Source organism: Haliotis asinina, chromosome 2 (assembly GCF_037392515.1).
Source record: "Haliotis asinina isolate JCU_RB_2024 chromosome 2, JCU_Hal_asi_v2, whole genome shotgun sequence".
NCBI lineage: Eukaryota > Metazoa > Mollusca > Gastropoda > Lepetellida > Haliotidae > Haliotis > Haliotis asinina.
In genome coordinates this window covers 81,944,381-81,971,344 of record NC_090281.1, presented here as the reverse complement: position 1 = coordinate 81,971,344, position 26,964 = coordinate 81,944,381, and the positions used below count along the sequence as shown (strand labels likewise).

At 40.7% G+C, this 26,964-nt stretch overlaps 1 protein-coding gene across 1 annotated transcript; it reads right to left on the bottom strand.

Annotated features, from left to right (window-relative positions):
- Window positions 1-433: 433 nt before the first annotated feature.
- On the bottom strand, window positions 434-26,772 carry LOC137272055 (uncharacterized). The gene is made up of 8 exons (XM_067804426.1): window positions 26,523-26,772; window positions 11,789-11,966; window positions 8,806-9,044; window positions 6,978-7,220; window positions 4,602-4,679; window positions 3,861-4,520; window positions 2,355-2,598; window positions 434-566 (listed from the first exon to the last, which is right to left on the bottom strand). Exons 1-8 carry the CDS (start codon window positions 26,770-26,772, stop codon window positions 434-436), a joined length of 2,025 nt encoding a protein of 674 aa, XP_067660527.1.
- Window positions 26,773-26,964: the final 192 nt, after the last annotated feature.

Genomic DNA, 26,964 nt, shown 5'->3' with positions numbered 1-26,964 from the left:
ATTTGGTTTTGTTGGAATTATTAGATTTTGTGTTAGTGAGGAATTCATCGGTCTCAAATGGAATCAAACGGACTGTATATGCGAGCGAAGCGAGCAAAGGTTGGCAAAGAACCTCGCTTGGGATCGAAAAATATTTTTCATGTCAAAATTACATATCGTCACCATCAAAGGTACACTCCCACTTCCTCACTTGGGTGTGCTCTCAGATTTACTATCCCCATGTCTTATAATTACTCACGTGAAATATGTTTTATTCAACATTTTAAGCGCCACTCGTGGTATTCAGATAGTTCTTCGCCTCCATTACCCCTGCCAGCTTCCGGTTGAACGAAGTAACGGAACAAGAGTAAGCAGAAATGAAAAAAAATTCCATTTTGCCTAATTTTATCATGAACCTGTTGGAGATTATTTGTCTTATCTGTCGTCGTTACATTTAAACGCTTCCGGCGTAGTGGGCGAATGAAGCAGGGGAGGTAACTGTATGTATTCCATGTGGAATAATACCCTCCTGTTCCTTCACTCCGTTGAACCGGAAGCTGGAAGGGGGAATGGAGGCGAAGAACGGTCTGATATACCAGGAGTCGCGCTTAAAATGTTGAATAAAGAATATTTCACGTGATTCTCCAATATGGGCTTCGAGATGTGAGAGTAAATCCCACTGAAGAAATGGGAGTATACCTTTGATGGTGGCGCGACCATACTTTGACATGAAAAATATTTTTTGAACCGAAGCGAGGAAAGTACGTTGCCAACCTTTGCTCGCTTCGCTCGCATGTAAGAAGACTGGTCATTTTTCAGGTTAGGCCATATGGATGGAATATTGCTGAATGCGGCGTAAAACTAAACTCACTTACAATTATTAGTCAGGAACGCCCAAGGGACACAACTCTCACAATGAGTGTCCACGACGTACAACTACAGACATCACATAAAAGGCTGTAATGTGCTTGTTTGACTACACTGTCTAGGAATAGAATATAGAAACAAATGACTTTATTGAGCTGTTTCATACATAAGGCAACCATTCAGTCAGTCAAAAAGATATACTTTGTACATTGTGTTACAAAATATATTGAATATACTGCAAAGTAAAATGATGGAAAGGTTAACAGTTAGTAGTTATATGAAAATCACTTTTATTGTACTTTTTATATACTTCTTCCTTTTTGTACGCTTGGTGATTAAATGTATAACAAACAGAAGTTATTAAACGTGTGCGTTTTTGTAGGGTTAACATAATTTACTACGACACACATCATTTTTCACTTCGAGACACAATGTAAGTTCGAATTTACATAGCTGAACACAATGTATTTGCCTGCATTAGACATACAGCCTTAATCATACGAACTTTTGTCGTTTATAGCAAATTCACTTGCCTCAGGTATGTAGAATAGGAAAAAGATAAGGTCTATTTATTACATTTTAAGCCATCAATTCAATTGTTAATAGTGACTTTCAAAACACAAAATATCATATGAAATATTAGGAACAGAAAATATATTGTGCAGCTTGTGTCGAATATAACATATGTACGCCTCGTTATAAATATATGGTATTTTAGAAGGTAAAATAATTAAGTTATAACTCACTCTTCAACTAATAGAAGTATATAAACACCATAGTTTCATTCATTTCAGAAAGCTCAAGCCTACGAATATGAAGCCTGGGTAAGCCACCTCATTAATTACGTCTTGTAAGGACCCTTGAAGATCTGGGCTAGAATTGCTCTTCTGGTGCCCATGTCTGTGGTAAGAGGCGACTAACAGGATCTGGTTGTCAAACACGCTGAATGGGTTGACACGTGATGTTATCCCAATTACGTAGACCGAGGCTGGTGTGTCAGTCACCGGATTATCTGCTCCAGACTCGATTATTTTCGGATCACCGCCATATAGCAAGTTCCCGCATGAGTACAATGTGTGAAACCCATTTCTCATGTCTCCCGACATGATATTGCTGGAAGATTGCTAAAAGCGGTGTAATTCACTCACTCATCACATAGCAGGAATATTGCCGTGTGCGGCGTTAAACAACAAATAAACAAATGCTGTGAAAAATAAGAATCACATTGACGTACTGAGCGTCTAAAGGTTCTTTTTTGGGGCCCTCACTTGATCTGGTTCTGGATCTTGACCACACAGTGCATTGGTTTTTGTACAAAAATCCCCAATATGGATAATCCACGTTTCACTATGTGTATCACATTTCACTTCGCACATCACATAAGCTGCATGATATCAGTCACAGATGATATCACAAATTTCATAAAAGTGTTAGTGTACCGTAAGCACATACATTGGCCACGTCATCTTTTCTTTCCACATATAAATTTGAAAAGTTGAAAAATGTACGTGGCATCGGCCACAAGTAAGAGTCCGAATGTGGCAACAAGAAGCGCGATACCCAGAAAGCCGATGTTTTGAGCACTCGGTCTGTGGTCTGGGACACTGATTTTCTTGCGAATGCTCTTGGATGTTTTTGCTTTATCGACAGTTAAAAACAAGACAATTTCTTCAATTTTCTCCTCAAGGGTTTTGTTGTCAGTTGAGTTACAATTGCAGGAACAAATGTCATATCCCAGCAGACCCCAGGCGTCTGTGAAAACAAGATATTTGTTAGAACGGGTACTACTGTACTATCATGTCGATGTCTGCAGTGTGCTACATAGCCATTGGCCCGCTAGCGTGTGGCTAGTAAAATCCAGTCGGGCCAGTAAATATTGCACAGTTACTGGCCCGACTGGATAGTGAATTTTCTTTTTGTAAATATAATCTTTTGCATACTTTCTACATTCAAATTTCGGGCTGGAGAACTATTTTGTGGGCTAGTAACTTTCAGACATAGCTTGTCCGACTGGCTAGCAAAATTTGGAAACTATTTCGCCCCCTTGTTTACTGTAACTGAATTTATATCTATCTATTAAACATTACAGGAAAAATATGATGAACATTTTTTGTATGAATCATTGAAAATCAGTCGCACCCGTAGCATTTCCCATTCCCAAACTGAGACATACAACACCGAATATCGAAGCAATACTTTGGGAGCTAAGGTCTTCAAAAGCTCCAAAAATCGTGATTTCTCGATTCTGAGTCAAAATCCCTGCCCATATTTATATCGCAAACCCGCCCATTTCCTTGTTTATGTCACCATACATACAAACGACTATGCACCAAAACATGCTGAAATTAATGGTATCTGCCAGCACGCTAACCTTGCACGCTAACCTTGCACGCTAACCTAACTATCATGATGAGAAGATGTATATTCGATATTTGTTCACCGTAAACAGGGGCGGAAGAAGGCAGTCGACGTGAAACATGTTTTATTTAAAGGGAAGATCAAATTTACCTTGACTCACCTTATACGAGAGATTATTGGAGACCACATTGGAGACAGTATCATCTTCCCTTACAAGGATGTAAATTCGAGTTCGATATTACAAATGCATTAGCATGATATAGTATGTCGTCAACAATGGCTTCTCCGGTTCTCATATTAAGATTTGGGCGTCTCATCAACAATGCAACTTCAACAATGCAACTTCAAGAGAATCCGTTTGATTTGTATGGGAGGTGTTTTTTGTACAAAGAAACTATAAATTTAGTCAGCAGTTTTGAACAATTGATTCATTTGCTAATTGTTAAAACGACCAAATTCATTTTTTGTGTTTCACTATTAACCAAAAATGTTATTTTCATAATAAACGATTTTTTTCTCTCTTAAACTAGCCTTTCACCTTCCCCTTTACAAAGTCATTGGGTGCTCCCTATCACTTACACCACAGTTACAAAACCAGGAGGAATTGAATTAATTCAACTATCAGACTAATTTTGTTACAAGAAAATAGTGCATACCAACAAAAGACGTATTCACTGTGTTAGCTGTCGTAGGCGTCGCTGCTGTGTGCCAAGCAGATGACGGCGCTGTTGCTGCTGTAGATGGAGTGGGAGTAGTAGTTACCACACTCGTGATGACTGCTGTTGCTGTAGACGTACTGGCCGCCGTAGGTGTGGTAGTAGTCAAAGACGTGCTGGTAGCTGATGGTGTAGATGTTGAGGGAAGCGACGCAGTTGTCGGAGTGGTTGTTGTTGCTGGAGTGGTAGTTGTACCAGCAGCAGCGGTTGGATCGACAGTCGTTGTTGGCGTAGAAGACGTACCGGTTGTAGTGGCAGGAGTGACAGTCGTTGGAGTGGTGGCTACACCTGTTAAAGTTGTCGGGATAGTGGTTGTTGTTGGAGTTGTAGTCGTACTGGTCGTTGTTGGAGTTGTAGTTGTACTGGTCGTTGTTGGAGTTGTAGTCGTACTGGTCGTTGTTGGAGTCGTAGTCGTACTGGTCGTTGTTGGAGTTGTAGTCGTACTGGTCGTTGTTGGAGTCGTAGTCGTACTGGTCGTTGTTGGAGTCGTAGTCGTACTGGTCGTTGTTGGAGTTGTAGTCGTACTGGTCGTTGTTGGAGTAGTAGTTGTAGTTGTAGTTGTAGTTGTAGTGGCAGTGGTCGTTGCCAGTTCTACCAGTGCTATAATAGAGACAGCCATTCAGTCATAAAGGATTATGATTTCGGACTATCCAGTATGTATCAGTTCAAGAATGGTGTTACCTTGTCCAGCAATGCAGCCCGTATCGGGGTCAGATCTGGTGTCAGGACTGTTCTGATCATCTGTGCCATCGTAAGCTCCTGTAAGCATAGATACATCAACTGTTTTGGTGAAGGAGACTGTCATGTTGGCAAATACATTCTTTAGGCATCTACAATGGGACGAGGACATTTGCTGTAAAGTCACATTTTACAGTATTTCTCTGACAGACGACGTGGTAAACGGAAAGTATAAAAGTGTGAATGAGTTTAATTTTATGCCGCACTCACCAATATTCAAGTTATGTAAATAATCTAGCCTGGACATCACAATCCAGTGGCCAATACGCATTTGGGATAAGATGACATCTGCCATACAAGTCAGACAGTCTGACCACCCGATCCCGTTGGTTGCCTTTAACGACAAGCACGGATTACTAACGATCAATTCTGACCTATATCTTCAGGGGTGTATGATGGCCCAAATCAGCCACCAAAGGGGTAAAAGTATAAAAAGAAATAGATCGTGTAGTCTTCAATGTGATATCGTTACTTATGACGCTAAATTTCGACTGCAAAAGAGAGAAAAACTTAATTACGCAGTCAGTCAATTCAGGCTTTCAGTGACGCAATCCCTTCAGTTTCTCAGTGCCAAAACCATAGGTTTTCCGGTACCGATTCGAACCTGAACGCCCTCAAGGACACGGTCGAGTTCAACATCCCGTTACTTGTTATCCATGCCTCCACTATGACGAAGTCCCCTCACCAAGATTAAATATGCAAGTTTGGGAACAAGGCAATAGATATAATTATTGCATTTTCAATACGAAGACTGAATCATTTTGAACAGCTTTGCAGGCGGTTTATTTTCTAAAAGAACATTTGAGTAAGTTATCGGAGGTGATTAAGGCGTTAGTTCGTCACACTGAAGACCCGTGTCCGATTCCCCATATGGGTACAATGTGTGAAGCCCAGTTTCTGGTGTCTGCTTTGACATTGCTGGAATATATAGTCTGGTTCATAATTATTGAGAATTTTTCTTCTTACTTTGAGCTATCCTAACACCTCAACTGATTCACTGATACTTAAAACTAAGTATTGGTATAAAGGAGGTAACTCATCTTGGCCTACTAAGTATAGTACAATTAGAGTTACCTCCCCTGAATTTGTAGCAGACGTCATTTTCCTCAGCACTGTCAACAATGTCTGCTGAAGATAAAAGAAGGTTGATTTTTGAGTTGTGTAATCAAGGAATTGATGATGTAAATACATTGGCAGAGAGAACAGAAACTCCTCTTTCTACTGTGTATAGGATTAGGAAGGATTTTAAAGAGGGAAAGGATTTTGAGCACCAGAAAGGAGCAGGGAGACCCAGAAAATTGGACTTCTCAGATCGCGTCCGGCTGGGAATTTTAGCGTCTAAAAAGCAAGGGGCAAGCATCTCCAACATCAGGTATGAAATGATAGAAAGGGGATCAACAGTTGTATCAAAATCTACAGTTAGAAGAAATTTGATTGATCTTGGATGGGAGAAAAAGACTGGAATTCCTTCTCCTCTCATGAAACAAGAACAGAAAGACAGGCGTGTTGAGTGGTGTTTGGCACATGAAAACTTTGACTGGGAAAATGTGATTTTTACTGATGAAAGCTCAATATGGGTATATCCCAAAAATGTGAAAATATGGACAAAGTCTGCGTCAGCACCGTTGTATCGACGACCTAAATACAGCCCAAAGTTTCATGTATGGGGAGGCATATCCTTATTAGGAACGACCCCGCTGTGTGTGTTTGAGGGAAATCTGACAAGTCAACGCTACACTAACATATTACATAATTTTCTCCTTCCAAGTGCACATGTGTTTTATGGAAATGACTGGATTTTGCAGCAAGATAATGATCCTAAACACACCGCAAAACATGCCAAGCAGTGGTTTCAGGAGAAAAATGTGACTGCATTACCATTTCCTGCATATAGTCCTGACTTAAATCCCATTGAGAACATTTGGGGATGATGAAGGAATGTGTGAATCAAAAGGGGTTGACAAAAATTGAAGACATGAAGAGAGAAGTGGTCCGATACTGGGACAGCATAACTCACGAGACACTAACCTCTCTGATAGGAAGTATGCCTACCCGTCTTAGACTGTGCCGTGAAGCTCAAGGAGACTTGATAAAATATTAAATTGTTACCTACACAACATGAAAAGGTCAGTTCACTTTCACAATACATTCAATTTTATCTGATTTGTTCTCGTTTAATAATATGAAATGCTTTAGCTATTCTCAATAATTTTGAACCATACTGTATATTGCTAAAGGCAGCATGAATCTAAACTCACTCACTCACTTCATCTGGCTACAATACACTACCGCTAGAAGTGTGTGTGAATATGAACTCACCAACAAAACATTTCTTAGCGTAAAAGGTTGACGAACTTGAAGGACTGCTCAGTGGAATCGGACGGCTGCCAACGTGGAAAACACACGATGTAGTGAAGGTTACCCCCCAACATTCCCCTGACGCGTCTTGGTAGATAGAACATTTGGACTGGCAGGCACCGAGGTTCAAAACTGCTGGTTCAGCGACGGTCGCTAAAGTACTTAAAGACGGGTCTGGGCCTTGTTGATGAAAAGTGCAACTCCCTGAAAGAAAGAGGTATAGGTAATTTAACTCTCCTTCTGGATGTTTTGAATTATGTTTGTACTTTATAGCATTTAATGAACTCTTTGAACAGGCCAATGTCTGTATTTAGATTAAACGGCGAAGGCGTCCATGTGTGGTTAGAAGGAGTCGAACTCGTATCGTTTGATTCGCTGGCGTACAACAGTCGACTTCCCCTACAGAACCAAATCAGTGAGAAACAAATATTTTTTTTCAAATGTTAACAAAATCCCACAAATCTTAGAAAATGCTGTTGAGTGCAGTGAAATCGCTATGAAGACAACTATAGCACAACACTCTTGTCAGGGAGACTATACCTGCCATCATGTATAAATGACCCGTGAAGGTCCGGGATAGAATATCCTTCAGCAACCCATGGACATTGCTCAAAAAGCTACTCTCACTCACTCATTCAATACGAGTGTATGACTTTAGTTTTAAGCCTCACTCCGCAATATTCCAGTCATATGGCGGCTGTCTGTAAATAATCGTATCTGGACCAGACAATCCACTGATCAACATCATAAGATCTGCGCAATCGAGTTTGGACAGCACAATCCAGTGACCGACTGCTTGGGCATCGATCTGCTCTACTGGGATACGATAATATGTGTCAGCCAAGTCAGTGAGTCTGACTACCCGATCCCGTTAGTCGCCACTCACGACAAGCATAGTGATGGCAAGCATGGGTTGTTGAAGGCCTATTCTACCTCGGATCTCATTCAGTACGAAATATTACAACTCAGTGATAATACATCACTATCAGAGAATAATATATGTTTATTGAAATATTAATATTCGATGGAATGTTAAGCGACCAGGGCCGGTGGGTTAACCTAGTGGTTAAAGCGTTCGCTCATCACACTGAAGGCCCGAGTTCGAGTCCCCACATGGGTACAAAGTGTGTGTGAAGCTCATTTCTGGTGACCACCATGGTGATATAGCTGGAACATTGCTAAAGACGGCGTAAAACCATACTCACTCATTCACTTTAAGCGACAAGTTCTAGGCCAGTAGTAGACCCACACATACACAAAGGGTACTGATATATTCAGTCACGGTCTTCTAAAGTTTTCATGCGTCTCAAAAACTGAACTACCATTGCCAGTCAGCATTATTCATTTAGAAGAGGGCCTTGACTGCATATCTGTAAGAAACGCAGAGGTCCTCGGTTAATCCACCTTTCACCACTAGGCTTCTTCATCCGCCAACATCCGGGATCAGAATAGGCCTTCAGCAATCCCAGCTAGTCGTTAAAAACAACTAACGCGAATACGGTTGTCCTCGTTCAACTGTTTGCGAGTGGTATTGTACCTCGCGAGTTATTTATTACAATGTATGCTCGTTATAGTGTATGTTTCTTACACATCACATCCAATACAATAGCAACACAGATCCGATCTAGAAAATGGCACAATGCTGAACGGAATCATCCTACGGCACGTTTATGCATTCTGACTTTGGCTAGGGTACATCTCTGTATACAGAAACGTTCCTGTAATACGATGTCGTCATCTCTGGTGATAAACAGTAGCTGTATAATTATTGTATTTCAGTTCAGTTTACCTCCGACCGACTCGCAGAATACCATTTTCTTTTGACTGCAAGACTCTGCCCTCCAGGCAAATCCAGACCCGTCTTTCACAATCTTCACGCACTTGTTGGAATTGTAGTTCAGAGGTTCATTGGAGAACCAGTCGCTCCACGGGGTCCCGTCCTGATTGTGCGGTGTACAGCCCTGGGCCCAGCTATAGCCGAACTTCGTGGACGAGTCTGGATCATGCAAGCCTATCCAGCTGTCCTGACTGGAACAACAGTGTAATATATGTGTGATGGAGGGCGGTCCTTATATTTAGTGATGCAAGAGAAAATATTTGCTTTTAAAGAAACTGACATAAAGCTACTCTTGGGTTGGTTGATGTTGTCCGCTTATTTGTGTGTTGTTTAACGCCAGTTATATTTCAGTTGTACCGTGAAAGGAACACATGCCGACAAAGTCAACCTTTGCTATACCGTTTACAAGGTCGGGTCGATGTTTCGGCTTTCAACATCTCATTGAATACCACCGCCAGCAATGACGTGTTTGTGTTTGCTGTTTTTAACGCCACACTCAGCAATATTCCATCTATATGGCGGCTATTTGTATACAATCGAGCTTCGATCGGACAGGCCGGTGATCAACATCATGAGCATCAATGTACCCAAGTGGGAAACGAAGATGGTTGACTGTTGACGTTACAGAGAACAAGGTATGGACCATATCTATTTCTATAATAATGTGACGTTAAATATTTACTCCCTCCCTCACTCACTACCTCTATAATATGTTCTTTACTGTGACTCATAGCCCATAAATTCATGTTCTTGCATGAACCACAGACTGGCAAATGAGGGTCATACATGAATATATTGAAGTAGGACAGAGCGTAAAGGACATTGAGTAATGAGCGGAAACAGCGTGTTTGGGCAAGCCCCACATTGTTGCACTGTTAGAGAAAGACGAGGGGAGACCTCGGACGATTTCCCGTTTGACTGTACTTACTTTCCCTTCACCTATAATCTGGGATTCGAAATCGCATCCTCGGGTCTCTGAACGCCTAAGACAACTGTGTCATTGATGCTAGTTGGTAACATTCCGGAAGATTGAATGTCCGGAGTTTATTGAGGAAGGGCTGCGTGTATCGAATGTGTGCTTATGTATGTGGGTGTCTGTGTGTTTACCATGTCATTTACCAAGATCATAAGCAAGAAGCGGTATTGTTAGCCATTAACCATTGAACAACCAGTAGAACTGGTCTTCATCAGTAGGCTTATGATAAAAGGCGACTAGCGGGATCGGGTGGTCAGACTGTCAGACCTAGTTGACTCGCATTCGTATCTCAGTTGTGTAGTTCGATGTTCATGTTGTTGATCACTGGATTGTCTGGTCCAACCGTCATATAGTTGGAATACTGCGGCGTTTAAGTACAAACCACGGACCAAAGTACAAGTAGTTATTATATTGCTTGATATGTGGTATGCCTAAGGAAACCGTAATGTGGTGTGTATCAATGACAGAAACGGGTTATTTCCCGTGTTGTTGAAAGGAAAGGGGACTTACAAGCGTTTATAAATAGTGAATGTTGTTGTGGCAACTACCCGATCAACATATCTACAGTCAACAATACAAGAGCCTGGGGAGCAGTAGGACGCTTAGTTATACGGTTGTGTTGACGGGACGGTGAATAAACACAATATGCAAATGACGATACAGGCCGTTTCCAGTGTTCTCGCCCTGAACCTAGGCGAAGGTTCGTGTCATGGTTGTCATGAAAAACAGAGGCATACAAAATATATATCACCTCTTGAGAACCATGCAGAACAAGTATTTGTCCCATGTTGACAAATCCACAATATTTGCACGCGATGATATTGAAGAAATACAATTAAAACTGACAGTCATTCGTTGAGGGGCACTGCTTTAGTTCCAATTCAAAACTCTCTGATTTGTAGCAATAACATCAAATGCAGTTCATTATTCTGACTCGTAGTCTACTGGTGTTTTTTTAGATTGATATTTGACTTCAATGAGTGGCATGTATAGATGTTGGTGATAAGGAGATAGGGACAAGGACAGATAAGGACAAACTTTATGGATGAACAACTTCTTTATTCTGGTGGAGGGACGTATCATTGTCGAAACGTCGCTCTCCCTGAATAAAGGAGTTGTTTATCCATAATGTTTGTCCTTATCTGACATTTGACATGCCTTTGCATGTGTTTGCGATTCATGAAAACCAGTATGTGATTTCTATAAATCTTACACATTGAATGGGCTCCGCTTTTAGGAAACAATTTTGCTATTTTATTCCTAATGTCTGAAGACCGTTATGTATCCATTGATTATAAGTTGAATGCTTTATACAGGAATGAACTTGCGTCATCTTTTCGAAGCCTGTATCAGATTTACAAATATACATCTCAACAAGTACGATGGACGTCCTGTTATGCAATGTACAGACAAACTTGTAAAAATGTTTTCAAAAGTAAGATCACATAATAGGACAGTTATTCTTCCTGGTTCTAATTCGCCCAAATAATTACCCGGATATACGACCTCTGTCAGCAAAATATTTGTCAAGACTGTCCCTGTGCATCCTCGATGATCAGGGAAAGTATGATACCATTCAGTTATACGTGGACCATGGACCAGGTCTCTGCTACAGCTTTCTAGTGAGTACGATTCGAAAGACCAGGCACAAAATAGCTTCTTGTTTTGAATGAGAGAAACGGAAACAGTGACGTAAGTTTAGTTTTACGCCGCACTCAGCAATATGCCAGATACAAGGCAGTTGTCTGCAAATAATCGCGATGAACCGCTTAACAATCGATCTATGCAGTGTGGAGCCGATGACATGTGTCAACCAAGGCAGCGAGCCAGACCAGTCTGACCATCTGATCTCGTTGGTCGCCTTTTAATACTGTAATACGCTCGTCATTTGATGACGCAATAGTACATTAAATAGAAGTGAGTGAACAGTTTCATTGCTCATCATACCCTTTTACTTACAATTTGTTATGCCAAACCAAAGTGTTGGTGCTTATCCAATCGAGAGCGTCAGCCTTGGCTTTGGTTCTGACCTCCAGGAGATTCATGGTTTTTCCTGAACAGAACTGTACTGCATCGTTCCACGTCTTCTGTGCTTTGAATAGCCGTATCGTCGTCAGCTGCGTCTGGCTGTCGATCACTGTGACACACGACAAATAAAGAAGCATTACTATAAATCAACTACATGAACGTTATACGGAAGCCTTTTAAGGCCTTTTAGGGTCAACAATATGTTTTCGGAATTTAAAGAAATAACCATGATCCTAAACAAATTCTGTAACATCGATTTCTTGTGACATTTCTAGAATAGAATTGATGTATAATGACATTTTGTCTGGACGGATGAGTGTCATCGCGTCGATCGTTGCCGCTGTCGTTGTTCCTGTTAGTGGTATCAAGATGCGATTATTTACATATGATAAGGCGGTGATGGTTCAGCCGGTGAAATCGCCCGCTTGCCACGCTGACGACACGGGTTTGATTCCCCATGTGGGTACAATGTATAAAGTCCATCTCTGGTGTTCACAGCCGTCATATAACTGAGATATTGGTAACAATGGTGTAAACACCATACTCACTCACTCACTCACTCACTCATCATCAAGGATGAACACTAAGTCTTATATCTTTCTCGCTGTAGTTTTTTTACAATATTAAAGGACACATGCAACCAAAAAATCAAAATAATTATCACAGTTATCACTTTTTCATGTTACATAAAATGTATTGGTGATTGTGAAAAAATAAATTAATAAAATTATATGCGTATAATCGCAGATCAGAATTGCAATATTTTGTACTTGGGTTCAACTCTCACGAAATGTAGCAGCCGCGATACCGAACCCAGTCAGAGCAGGTGTGTGTGCACTAATGTGTAACGAAGCCTTGTCATTGGTCACTGGTTCCTTTGCCTATACGCTTGGCTGGCCCTTTGTTTATGGCATATAAGCCCGATAAGTGTTAATTTAAAATTGCATGTGGTCATTGACTGAAGTTGTACATTGCATATTGTCATTAGCAAGGAGTCATATAGGTATTAATAAACTAGATACTGAGTTTTCCCTGTGGCAGTCTGCTTATCACATGTTTTTATGTAACGAGTAGATTATTTACTTGTATATGTACACAGCCAAGATCAGATTACTGCTCACGACCTCGTACTCCATGCAGTCTCCGCGAACGTACTCAATTCGCATGCGTCATGAGCGCAGCGCAGCATAGCTGTTGAAACCATTTTTCCTCAGCGCTGGAGGAAAATTGAATGTGAATCGTTTGAATTCCGATTTTGCGGGTTTTTTTCAACCTTATAGGTTGAACTGACATTTTTGATGATTTGTTTCGGTAAGTGCATGCCGAGAGGTATCAGAATCTGCAAAGTTGTGTTTTACTTTGCATGCAACCTGTAAACAATGACATCGTAAGAAAGGTGTATTACAGATTATCCTATTTGTAACAATACTCCAATTACAGTCAGTGACTAAGTTTAGTTTTACGCCGCTTTTAGCAATCACACATTAGCTTCACACATTGTGGTCATGTGGGGAGTCGAACACGGGTCTTTGTCGTGACGAGAGAACGTTTTTTACCACATGGCTACCCCAACGCTCCACACCTCATGATGAGCTGCTATTTTACAGATTTGTTTTAGATCTAACAAAGGATATCTTTGATTATTACTTTATTCGAATAACTGAAATGGGCGTTGTTACAGTTAATATTTGCCGTGACAAAAGGTACAAGAACTCCCCTCAGAACCAGCAAAATATAGCACTGAGAAGTCTAAAATTTTCAGTATTTTCTATTGAGAAAAAACAAAGACAAGATAAAAAGATTCATAATTGTGTTTCATGTACAATACAACTGAGTCAGATCTAAAGTAATGGGTCACAGATATAATGTCAACTCACTAAAGTTTTGGTTTGAGATCGAGAAACAGTTATACTGAATGTAACACGACGAGCGGTCAGGCAGCGGTCAAGTAGGTCAAGCGCTGACGAAAGCAGGCAGGTTGATGCAGTCTAGTTAATCCATGTGTGTGTCCCATGTGTGTGTCAACACAACCAGCCTTTATATACAACGTCACTGATTCTTGAATATTCGAGCACATAGTGACTCCGGGAAGTAAACCTACTCAAAGGGAGGTAACTCTAAAGTGCTACCTTAAAGCATGCTGCCAAAGTATTAATAGCACTGACGATTTATGAAACGAAATGTGACCAATAGTAACTATCACTCAAAACTACAAACTTTGTGACCCAGTAATAATTTTTGCTTAATCAATAATATAATTTACAGAAAATACACTCCCGTAACAGCGTGTGTTAGCACAAAATTAATAACTGGAAAGTCAGGAACGATTCATTCAGGTCATCTGCTATATAAACAATTTTTCATTCGTTTCGTATCTTTGAACGTTTATTAATTAATTCATTATTAATATATTCATTCACATGTATATTTTTACATATTATATTTGATGTGAGTCCAATAAGTCTTTCACTGTTCATCTCAGGTATTTACGTTTACTCAAGTCTAAATTTGGAAGAGTTTATTGACAGAAATTCGGTTTTAAACATCCTAAAATAGATGAACCCTCAAAACAATATGTAATTATGAGAAAAATAGGTTGTTTAATCGAGGGATTCATAGTTCGTTACTTCACGTATCGATCATTCAAACAACGCATTAAGCTGACCACGCGACTCCAAATAGTACATGCTTGTATAGCAATGCTTGCTAATATTAATAATAGAGAATTCATCTGAAATCAATGTACAGACACAGTTCATCAAAATATCACTGTCATGGTGACATGGCGTCATGAATAATGCTATGACGTCACGTTTCTTCTGTGACGTTACGTTCAATATGCTTCTACGGCCTGAATTGAAAGTGTATACGGGTTCGTTTTCCTCAATTTGACGACTTCGGTAATAAACAGAATATTCTGTTTGTGCCCATGACATACTATGTTTACGACACTCGTGCCTGAATATTTGTATATCCCTCTTTAGGTATTCGTGTCGCCATTATAAATATCTGCATTATGATTCACATAAGCTCATGACAGTAACAAAAAATTCACCTACATGTCTGTGGAAAAACAATCATCACTGAAATAAAGACAAAAAGGTAGGTTCTAAAACTGCAACTACGTCCTGCAGCTATAAACATTTGTGTTGCAAGCACCATATGATTTTGTAACTTTATTTGAGAATTTACAATATTGTGAAAATGCATTTTCGTAAGCAGGGGAGAACTAATACAAACAGTCACGGTCTAATAATATACTTGTACATACAGGTTCAATTTTCTTGCTTATAATTACGTTGACGGCAACAGTCGTAATTCCAGATTTTCTAACCGGATCTTCAGGTCCATCGATTACTTTTTTGTCTGGTTTGTTGGTTTTACAGTGCCTACTCACTGAGATTCCATGCTCGTTCTGCCCTACCGGCCGCACCCGCCATTCACATAACGTAACGTAACTAAACTGAAACTTTCAAGCATTTGTGGCCTGACGTTACCCAGTAGTAGTCCTGCCGTGCGCCCACCATCATGGTGTAGTGGTTAGAGCGTCCCGACCCAATGAACGGAAGGTCGCGGGTTCGATCCCCGGTCGCTTCATACCAAAAGACGTCCAAATATGGTACTCGTTAGTCCCTGTCTGGCGCAAGGACAAAACAACTGCAGGGTTATTGTTCTTTTAGTAAGCACAATAAGAAAATATTTAGAACTGGGCGTAGATTAGATGAGACAAGAGCTAGGTTCTGAATCTGTACTATTTGAGGTCAATTTACCAAGGCAAAGAGCTACAAAGGACATAAACTTATTGATTTATGGAAAGGTCGTAATTTGTTTATATGTAATTGCCGACTTCGCTGTGATAGACTGGAAGGCAATACAACTTATAGAGATACAAGTATTGTTGATTATGTTTTGTCCTCTGCTAGATCTTCACATTATAGTGTTAATGATTTTTGTCAAATACTCTCTGATGTACATAGCCGCTTCTGCAGTCTAGGTATCAATCAGTTTCAAGATCAAGTTGATTGGGATAGCGCACAGTGTGTTATTAATAACGACAGCAACCAGGCAAGTTTGTCTATAGCAGAGTGACAGTATTTAAGGAAAACCTCCAACAGTATAGCGCAAACAAAGTCATTTATAACATAAGGCCAACACAGTCAGGTCATAAACTCGTTAGTCAACGAAATTATTCACGGACTTCTTTCCGGCATGCTCCTAATGAGGAAACGCTAATATCACACGTAAGTGAAAGCCTCACCTAGTCATTACTGAAAGTGTAAACCCTAAACATATGCATAGCATTGATCAAATATCTCTTGAAGAATTTCATGATTACTTTCAGAAAATAAATGAAACGGAAATAAATGAAATCTTTTCCCATTCTCTTATTAATCCGTTGCAAGATAGGCACCAAAAAGTTGTATTGCGTTTTCATCGATTTTTCTAAGGCTTTTGACAAGGTATGGCGGGCTGGACTGGGGACAACACTATAATTACGTTGTAGGGTGAAAGGGAAAGTAGTTAACCTTATCCGAAATATGTATAATGACATTAAATCGTGTTTTATGATAAATAACATGAAATCAAGCTTCTTTCAGAGTCTGTCGGGGATCCGTCAAGGAGAAACCTGTCTCCTCTTCTTTTCTCATTTTACCTTAACGATCTTGAAGAATACCTAATTTGTAACCGGTACGATGCTCCACAGGCAAACTGTAGCGCAAACGGGGTTTCGTAGCATACAGAATATGACAAGTATATGACTTCCTATAAGTGAGCGAAGCGAGCAACGGTTGGCAACGTACTTCCCTCGCTTGGGATAGAAAAATATTTTTCATGTCAAAATATAATATCGTCACCATCAAAGATACACTCCCACTTCCTCACTTGGTTGTGCTCTCAAATTTCCTACCCATGTTTTACAATTACTCACGTGAAATATGGTTTATATACATTTTGAGCGCCACTCGTGGTATTCAGATCGTTCTTCGCCTCCATTACCCCTGCCAGCTTCCGGTTGAACAAGTGACGGAACAAGAATAGGCAGAAATTAAAAAGAAATACCATTTTGCCTAATTTTATCATGAACTTGTTGGAGTTTATTTGTCTTATCTGTCGTCTCCATTGTTAGAATTTTCGTGACATTCATTCTACATAAAAACACTTCTGGCGTAATGGGCGAATGAAGCAGGGGAGGTAACTGTAAGTATTCTATATGGAACAAAACCCTCCTGTTCCTTCACTCCGTTGAACCGGAAGCTGGAAGGGGGAATGGAGGCGAAGAACGGTCTGATATACCAGGAGTTGCGCTTAAAATGTTGAATAAAGAATGTTTCACGTGAATAATTGTTCAACATGGGGTTCGAGATGTGATAGCACAACGCAGAGAAGAAACGGGTGCATACCTTTGATGGTGGCGAGATTTTATTTTGACATGAAAAATATTTTTTGAACCGAAGCGAGGAAAGTACGTTGCCAACCTTTGCCCTCTTCGCTCGCATGTAAGAAGACTGGTCATTTTCTGTATGCTCCGCATCCTATTTGCGCTACAGTTTGCCTGTGGGTGGTCTGAACCTACAATAAAATACTGATCACGTGACCATCTACCTCAAATGTTTAGTGTTGGTATATGCTGATGAAACTGCACTTTTAGCCAAAGTAACTTCCATCTACATGCAGCACACGCAGGTAAAACTAAAATATTTTATATTTGGATCCAGTTCAGAGGGCAAAATAAATACAAATTCCTCTGTAATCATTGCCACCTGCAAAATGTTGATACCTTTAAATATCTAGGGATTACACTTCAAAGAAACGGAAGAATGATCACCGCTATCAAACATGCTGCAGATATGGGTAATAAAGCCTCAATGTCTTTATTAAAACGAGTGAGAAATGATCGTTAACCTTTGGATTGTCTTATCTCTCCCTTCGATCAAGTTGTTCTTCCTGTTTTACTCTACGGCTGTGAAATCTGGGGTTTTGAGAACATTAATGTAATTGAGTGAGTGAGTGAGTGAGTCTTCGTCGCACTTAGCAATATTCCAGCTATATGGCGACGGTCTGTAAATAATCGAGTCTGGACCAGACAATCCAGTGATCAACAATATGAGCATCGATCCGATCCGATGGGAACCGATGGCATGTGTCAACCAAGTCAGCTAGTCTGACCACCCGATCCCGTTAGTCGCCTCTTACGACAAGCATAGTCACCTTTTATTGCAAGCATGGGTTGCTGAAGACCTATTCTACCCCGGGACCTTCACGGGTCCAATGTAATTGAAGGTGTACGTTTGAAACTTCTAAAACTTGCAGCAGGTCTGAGGATGTCAACACCCAACTTTATGGTTTATGTCGAATTTGGGAGAGAACCGTTACGCATACAAATACATAAACGTGCTATAGCATAGTGGCGCAAGTTATCATGTCCTACTCCTACCAATACAGTTGCCTCATTTATGACATATGGTTTGATATAGGTGGGGAGCACGACTGATGCTCATGGGAATGCCGACCAAAGTTTCCTAACAACTAATGAGTCGCCCCTAGTCTTCTAATTGCCTAAATAGGAATTTCCTTGAGGTTTCCCCTATATAAACTTTATCTAATCACTATATTTCCTATTAGTTTGGGCTGTTATTGGTTATATATGTTGGTAATTCTTTTATACATTTACATAGCGCCTAGTATTCATCTTTGGTGCTAGCTGGGCGCTGTATTCGGAACCTGATTATTATACTGGTTTTCCTAACCTGCCTGTGAGGCGCTAGAAGGTTAATAGTCACGTGACTACCCATCATGACTACATATCATTAATAGTCACCATCACTCACCGGGTACCCATTTTCTGCAGGGTGTAATCAGGCCATTTTGGATACACTTGTCTAAGGTGAGACCACATGTATCACATGTGCTTCGTTGTGGGGCAGGGATTTGGTCCTAGAAAATCCCAGGAGTCAAGCTGCCAAACATGGTCACTCACACAAGGACTCATCGCGCTCAGCGTTGCTTAACTTCAGCTGTTTTGTTACCTGAGCTCAGTGCACAGGACCACACATCACCACCAACATCAATATATTTCTGAATGTTTCAGTCCTTACTACGTATACGAGAAATATTAACATGTTACTTTTCACGTATTTCTATTACAAGCAGTTGAAAATAATTTACGTTACTTATTTTTGCAGCCGTCAGATATATTTCCGATATATCTTGGTGAGATGAAAGTACTCGATTAAAAGCCAAACAAACACAGTGATACGCGACTTGCAATGCCACAATATCCTAAGAAACTGTAATAGACTTTTACCATCACTAGAATAATACTGGGGAGTACTCAACCTCGAGTTCAAAGTGTGGCTGTGAAATACACAACAGTTCAAAAGTAACTAATAGTGTCTTACCTCCAACCAAACTCAGCAACCAAACACATCCGATGAGAGTAACCATGCTTTCTGGCAGACTGAAACCGTGTGAGCGAGTGAGAGTGTACAAGCTGGCAAAGTCCCAGCGTTCCCGGCAGGACAGATCGATAGGCCACACAGTTCAACCAAAGCTACCCATAGTGACTCTTCTGATGCATAGATGGTAGATCTGTAACCGAGGGGAACCACGAGGAGAATTAATATATCCCGTCTATCGTTATATATGCATGGTAATGAAACAGTCCACAGACAGGAATCAATGTACCTGTGAAGACAAGGATATCAGCTAGTCTTCAGTAACCGATGCATCTCGCAACGGGATTGTGTGGTTAAGCTCGCACGTCATCGAATCCCAAATGCGTACTTCGAAACTTATGATGTCAATCACCGGGGTGTCTGAACTGGACTTGAGTGAGTGAGTACTGCGTTAACAAACGGGGTTTTCCGCGCCTATGAATGCTACAAGATTGGGTGTAATACACGTAACCTCTTATATAAATATAGATTACTGTTTAAAGTCACTAGAATCTTATGTAACACAATCATGCCATACTTACATGTTTACGATATGGTCAAAATTGTGCAGTGCATCGTAAAAGGTGGTCCTACAACCCTACTGCCAGTTGGATGAAGCGTCTTAATTGCGAGTTCGGTGTTTAGTTTTATGCCGCACTTTAGTTGAGTACTGAAGATCAATTCTAACCCGGAAGTTTTCTTCCTTGAATAACATTCTAGAAAAGTGGCATGCCCATAAAAATGTCCTCATTTTTTAGTCTTTCTTTCGTCTGGCAGGTTATCCTTTACGTAAATATGTTCACACGTCTCCGTTCATACGACGGTGGATGATCGAAGCAAAGAGACATACATGTGTTCATGAAAACCTTCTAAACGAAATCGCCACTTAGCATCGCTGATTTTGTGAAAGGGACAATACCTTGGATGACTGAAAGATACTTGAATGCCTTTCGCAAGGCGATTGTAAGCCCACATTACCCAAATAAAGATTAAGACGACAGCAACGTGACAAGAAACAAGACACTGTTTGTTGGTCTCCCCTATCTCCCGAACTTCAAGTGTATTCAACATGTCATACTTTGGATTACACTTTCTTAGTAAAGTACAAATTCTAGTACCTTTTTGTTGAGTCCCATACGGGAGTCGAATAAGCACCTTCAGTGTCAGGGACCTAATCGCCAGCACACAAAGTCAGCCGCCTAACCCGCTCAGCCACCGGAAGTTCCACAAAAATGGAAGTCGGAAAACTGGTAGTCTAGACTGCACACTTAAGTCACGTAAGTGTGAATTGGCCCGGCTCCCACGGACGAGAGCTATGATTACACAATGTCATTTTGTAAGATGTCAATGTCAAATGTAGCATATGTGATATTTGGAATTACACTTAGTAAAGTACAAATTCCATTACTTTTTGGATGGAGTCCGATGCGGGACTCGAACCCGCACCCTTGGAGTCAAGCGCCTAATCGCCACCACACAAAGTCAGCCGTCTCAGCTACCGCGACTTACCCTAAAATGGAAGTCAGACGACATTAGTGTAGACTGCGTCTATTGTGTGTTGCATTAGCTCTAAGCACCATATTTACCATGTTCTTGTCAATCACATTAGGTACTGAGTGTTCTGTGATAAAAATTAATCCATTAGATTTGTTAAAAAATACAATGTAAGGTTTGTTTGCATAGATATTGCTGGGGCTGCATGCGTGACTGTTATACAGAATTGTATGCGTTTTACTATGACGTCCTCAACACATTGTGGCTCATATCCAGGATGGAAATCCTGCGTCAAAACAACACGCATGACAGAGATGGTAACAAGTGAATGGAAAACCACGCCATTCTGTCGCTTACAATGTCGTGTTTGTACCAAAGCCGGCATTCACTGAAAAACATAATACGCATTCCATCCTACATTTAGATTCATTGTGAAGTAACTGGTCGTGAGAAAGCCTCCTGCTTCGCTTTTCAGGTCAGCCTACTTCAAGAGAAGGTCCCTGAAAGGTTCCTCTTTTTTATCTTACAAGCTTTAACACAGACATTAAGTCGTTTAAAACAAACGTGGAAGGTCTTGTTTTCCTCGTGAAGTCCTCATTAACCTCGACAAATGTATATATACAGATGTATGTATGTATGTATGTATGTATGCAAAAGAACGCACACAAAGTCTGTCAGGAGGAGTCAGTGAGTTTAGTTATACGCCGCCTTATATTCTGGAATATTCTGGCAATATGGTGGCGGTCTGTAAATGATCGGATCTGGACCAGACAATCCAGTGATCAACAGAATAAGCATCAATCTACGCATTTGGGATACGGTGATATGTGACAACCAAGTCAGCGAGCCAGACCACCCGATCCCGTTATTCGCCTCTTACGCCAAGCTTGAGTAGGGGAAAACCAGTACTGTTATAACCCGGACCTGCTCGGCTCGGTTGTTGTTATCGCAGCGGAGGTTGTTGTTTCGTTGATGTTGATTAAAAAAAACATGGCGCTTTATCCTAAAAACGGCTTGAGGTCGATACAATTTTGCTGCTTTTCAAACTGAATGCTCAGTAACAATGGATTGTAGAAGGTATTCGCGTCAACCAGCAGGTGGGGCCTGTCCATAGCTGTTCCTTCCTCAGAATTATTAACACATAGTTTTTATTCAAGATCAGAATAGATAAGCAGGAGAGAATTAACACTGCCATTTGTAATATCCGCTTATCGTATTAAATGAGATCAAACCGCCGGCTACTGAATGTTAAATAAATGGCTTCCTATCCAATTTCGACTTGTCATGACACATGACTTGCGTGCCCGGATGTACATAGCTAACCACATTCGTGAATTACCGGTAACAAAGACTGAGGTCGGATGTAGAAACAACAATAAAACGAAACTCTGAAAGAACGACGGAATTTTCCATGGTCGAATAACGACAAACCCATTTAGACTGAGAAGACTGATCATTAATCTTTTTGTGAACGTTTGTGTTAAGTTTGTATCCCGGCTTGCAACTATATTTTTACCTTAGAGAGCACGCACGCACGCACGCACGCACACACACACACACACACAGAGTCTTTGAACAATAGTTTTCTTTTATGCCCCTGAAATGTTCGATCACACAGATCTACCGGTAAGCTTTATGTACACAGAACACAGTGTATGTAACTGTGCATCGATCCTATTAATGCTATGGCTAATTCGTCAACGACTGAACTAGATTACACAACAAGGTCACACAAAACAGCAGTAACCTCGCTCAAATATGTATCAACTGTCAGTTACATATTCCTTTACCGTGGCATGTTCCTTAACCATTGCATGTTCCATTACCGTTACATGTTCCTTAACCGTTACATGGTCCTTAACCGTTACTTGTTCCTTAACCGTGACATTTTCCTTCACCGTTACATGTTGTTTTAATGTAAATGTTCCTTTACGGTTACATGTTTCTTTACTGTTACATGTTCCTTAACCATTACATTTTCCTAAACCTTTACATGGTCCTTTAAAGTTACATGTTCCTTTAACCTTCTGTGTTCCCTAACCATTCCATGTTCCTTTTTGTACCGTTCCATGTTCCTTTACCGTTCTATGTTCCCTAACCGTTCCATATTCCTTTACCGTTCCATGTTCCTTAACCATTGCATGTTCCATTACCGTTACATGTTCCTTAACCGTTACATGGTCCTTAACCGTTACTTGTTCCTTAACCGTGACATTTTCCTTCACCGTTACATGTTGTTTTAATGTAAATGTTCCTTTACCGTTACATGTTTCTTTACTGTTACGTGTTCCTTAACCATTACATTTTCCTAAACCTTTACATGGTCCTTTAAAGTTACATGTTCCTTTAACCTTCTGTGTTCCTTAACCATTCCATGTTCCTTTTTGTACCGTTCCATGTTCCTTAACCGTTACATGTTCCTTTACCGTTCTATGTTCCCTAACCGTTCCGTGTTCCTTTACCGTTCCATGTTCCTTAACCATTACATGTTCCATTACCGTTACATGTTCCATTACCGGGGTAGAATAGGCCTTCAGCAACCCATGCTTGCCGTAAAAGGCGACTATGCTTGTCGTAAGAGGCGACTAACGGGATAGGGTGGTCAGGTTCCCTGACTTGGGTGACACATGTCATCGGTTCCCAACTGAGCAGATCGATGCTCATGTTGTTGATCACTGGATTGTCTGGTCAGACTCGATTATTCACAGACCGCCGCCATATAACTCGATTATTGCTGAGTGCGGCGCAAAACTAAGCTCTCTCTCTCTCTCTCTCTCTCTCTCTCTCTCTCTCTCTCTCTCTCACACACACACACACACACACACACACACACACACACACACACACACACATTCCTTTAACGTTACATGTCCCCTTACCGTTCTATGTTCGCTAGCCGTTACATGTTGCTTTACCGTTACAATTTCCTTTACCGTTACATGTTCCATTTATATTTTTTTCAGTTTATGTAATTACGGTCAGAGGGTTTCTCTACTCTAATGTGAATGTGAGTGAGTGACACAAGTTGTAAGCCGCTTTTAGCAACACTCCAGCAGTATCACGGCGGAGAACACCAGAAACGGGCTTCGGACTTTATACCCTTGTGGGGAATCGAACCCGGGTCTTCGGCGTGAAGAGTGAACGCTTTAACCTCCAGACTACTCCACCGCCCCTTGTATTCATTCACCAGTGACGGTGCTTTTTTGTCCATATGAACATGATATTGACACCATTGTTACTGTCAGCCAGACCTCTTCGATTACCCTTCAATTATGTCTTTTGTCCACAGGCATTTGTCTCGTGTCATTATGTACATGATGTTCTTTATGTAGGTATGTACCGTGGCCCATGAACGTATTTGACCTTGACAAAAGAACAACCTACTGATGCGAAAACTTTTGTGCAAATAGAATTACGCTTTGGGAAGTACACTATATAACTAGACAGTTGTGTGCACATGCACGGTGTTGTGGCTTTTCGATCCTTGTCCTCTATCGACATAGGTTCAGTGCACATGGACGTTTCAAACACAGTGTTCAGGAAACTGACACGCACTTTCGAGGATGAACATACATGGGATAATGGTATATGGGTATTCATTCTCGCAAAATGGATTAGACTACATTGTGTCTATAAACTAATGTAAATGTTGTCTTGTGTGGCTCCGTGGACTGGCTGTATATATCCAATATTCCTGTATCCAAGAGTTGCTGTCCCTGTTTTGAGAAATTTCTATCTTCAAAATCGCTTGCGGTGGTGTTTTTGGGTCCGGAATTGGAACCTTATGATTTCTTCAACGGCGAGATGGAAGCCAGCGTGTTTACCGCCCCTAATTGCATTCGACAGGTGGACAGATTTGGTGAGGAGAGAGCGTCGTGATGTGGGGAGTCATGACCTACAGGGTCAGAGCTAGTGGTGGTTCAAGACAATCTTACATAGAGAATACTAAACTATGTCCCTTGTAGTACCCTCTTACATAGAGAATACTAAACTATGTCCCTTGTAGTACCCTCTTACATAGAGAATACTAAACTATGTCCCTTGTAGTACCCTCTTACATAGAGAATACTAAACTATGTCCCTTGTAGTACCCTCTTACATAGAGAATACTAAACTATGCCCCTTGCAATACCCTATTTATGAAACTTGTGAATGGTTTGGTATCTAACGAGGGAAAGCTTAATCGACTTATGTACACTCAATTACGTTTACTACATTTTGGGCCTATGCGTTTCTATTTTGAAGAGTGTATCACCTGTCCTAAGTATTCTGCAAGGCGTTAAAAGCATATGAAATCACCATCGTAAGACAGAGGTTAATACTGTAAAATGCCATCACTCCGTGAATTGGATCATTGGGTCACAAGAGCCGGTTACAGTTCCCATTATCAAATCGTTAACGGATCTTTCTCACGCAAGGGTTGTCATGGTAAACTGTTTTGCAACACAAAATCTACGATTGCATATAGATATATAAAAATGAGTGTCTGAAGAAACCATTTGTCTCATGTGCACAAGAGCACAGTCCGTCAAATGTTCATCTGCGTTTGTTTTGTGTAGTCTTTCGAAGACAAACTCCCTTGACAGCTTAATTATTCATGAAAAATGGCCTTTGTTCAGAATACGTGTTTTGGTTTTGTTCAGTGAAACGAAAATAGCGATCCCCGTGGTATTGCCATCTTTAATGTATCATGGACATGTGTTTTGGAGACCAGAACTGTTGTTTGTTCGGAGTGTGTGTGAAAACCATAGGCCGACACGCTCTTAGCCGACAATGGAAAACAATGAAATGTAATGTAAATCAATAGGTAAAAGACACTGTCACAAACAATCAAAATGTTCGTAATAAATTAAAGTCTTCAAACATTATGTTAATGATTCATGCAATTTATTTTTTCATGAATCAGTCCTCAAATGAATACCTCAGAAAGTCCATGAATGAATGCAAACATAATAGGCTCATCCCAATGTTTCTAATGATCTAGAATATACTTTTCAATAATGGCCATCAGTAATAATTACGTTTAACTTTGAATGAAATATTGCAACAAACACAGGAAGACATTCCCAAGATCACCTGTATTAATACTGGCATACATCTAACATCAGTACGGACACCTGCACACCGGAAGTCAAGGTAAGTTCGGTGTTGATGCTAAACTATTTCATGTTGTATGATTATTTTTTTTTAAACTTCCTCAAATGTAGTGAATGCATGCATGTTATGTTTCCACTTTATAAATCAATCATTAACTCGAATCGAAATATATCGCAATATTAAAATTCACTTCAGTAGGTAAGATATATCTAGTCGAAGTTCAAACAAACGGTTACTTTTCTCGTACGCCAAGTGAGACCTCGGCCAGTGTGGCGACAGGAATGATATATGTATTTTCTCTAAACCATATTATATCCCCAACTTCTTAAAGCTCTAAATGAAGTAAGTCTAGATTTCAGAAAAAGAAAGCGGTTCCTTTCTATTGATTAAGGCAAGCGGCTCCAGCCGGATGAAGATACGGCCATCAGTTGGTGGTGTCAAATTTAACGCCCACACGAAAAACGAAAATGCCTAAAGAAGGGTGAGTATGCTTCTCCTGAATCACTCATAAGCTCGTCAGTTCACACAGTGATCGCGGGACGGTGAGGTGTCCACATGGGTGAAATGTCTGAAACCCATTTCTGGTGGTCATACTGCTGGAATATTGCTACAAACGGCGTAAAACAGTACGCACTCACACATTGATTTCGCCGTCCACACCATTGGTGTCCGGATGCTCATGAATTCTGTTGGAATTGCGGTTGATTGTTTGTTACTGCCATCAAGATCAGTGGCAGCTCCCACAAGACTTGACACTGAACTCGAAGACACTGAAACTCGCTGCAGGGTAACTCCCACGACGTGGCTGTCGCGTACGCAGCTGAGGTTGATCGGTCCATCGTGGTGGTGATTGTTGTATCCATTCAGTTTTCCTAGATACAGAGACATATCGCATTCCTAATTGGTCTCACGATGGATTTTGTTAGTTGGTTTGCAGTTTAACGCCGTACTCGTTAATATTACAGCTATGTGACGGCGGTTTGTAATAATCTAGTGTAGACCAGACTATCCAGTGATCAAGATTATGAGCATCAATCTACGCAAATGGGATATGATGAGATGTGCCTGACCACGCGATAT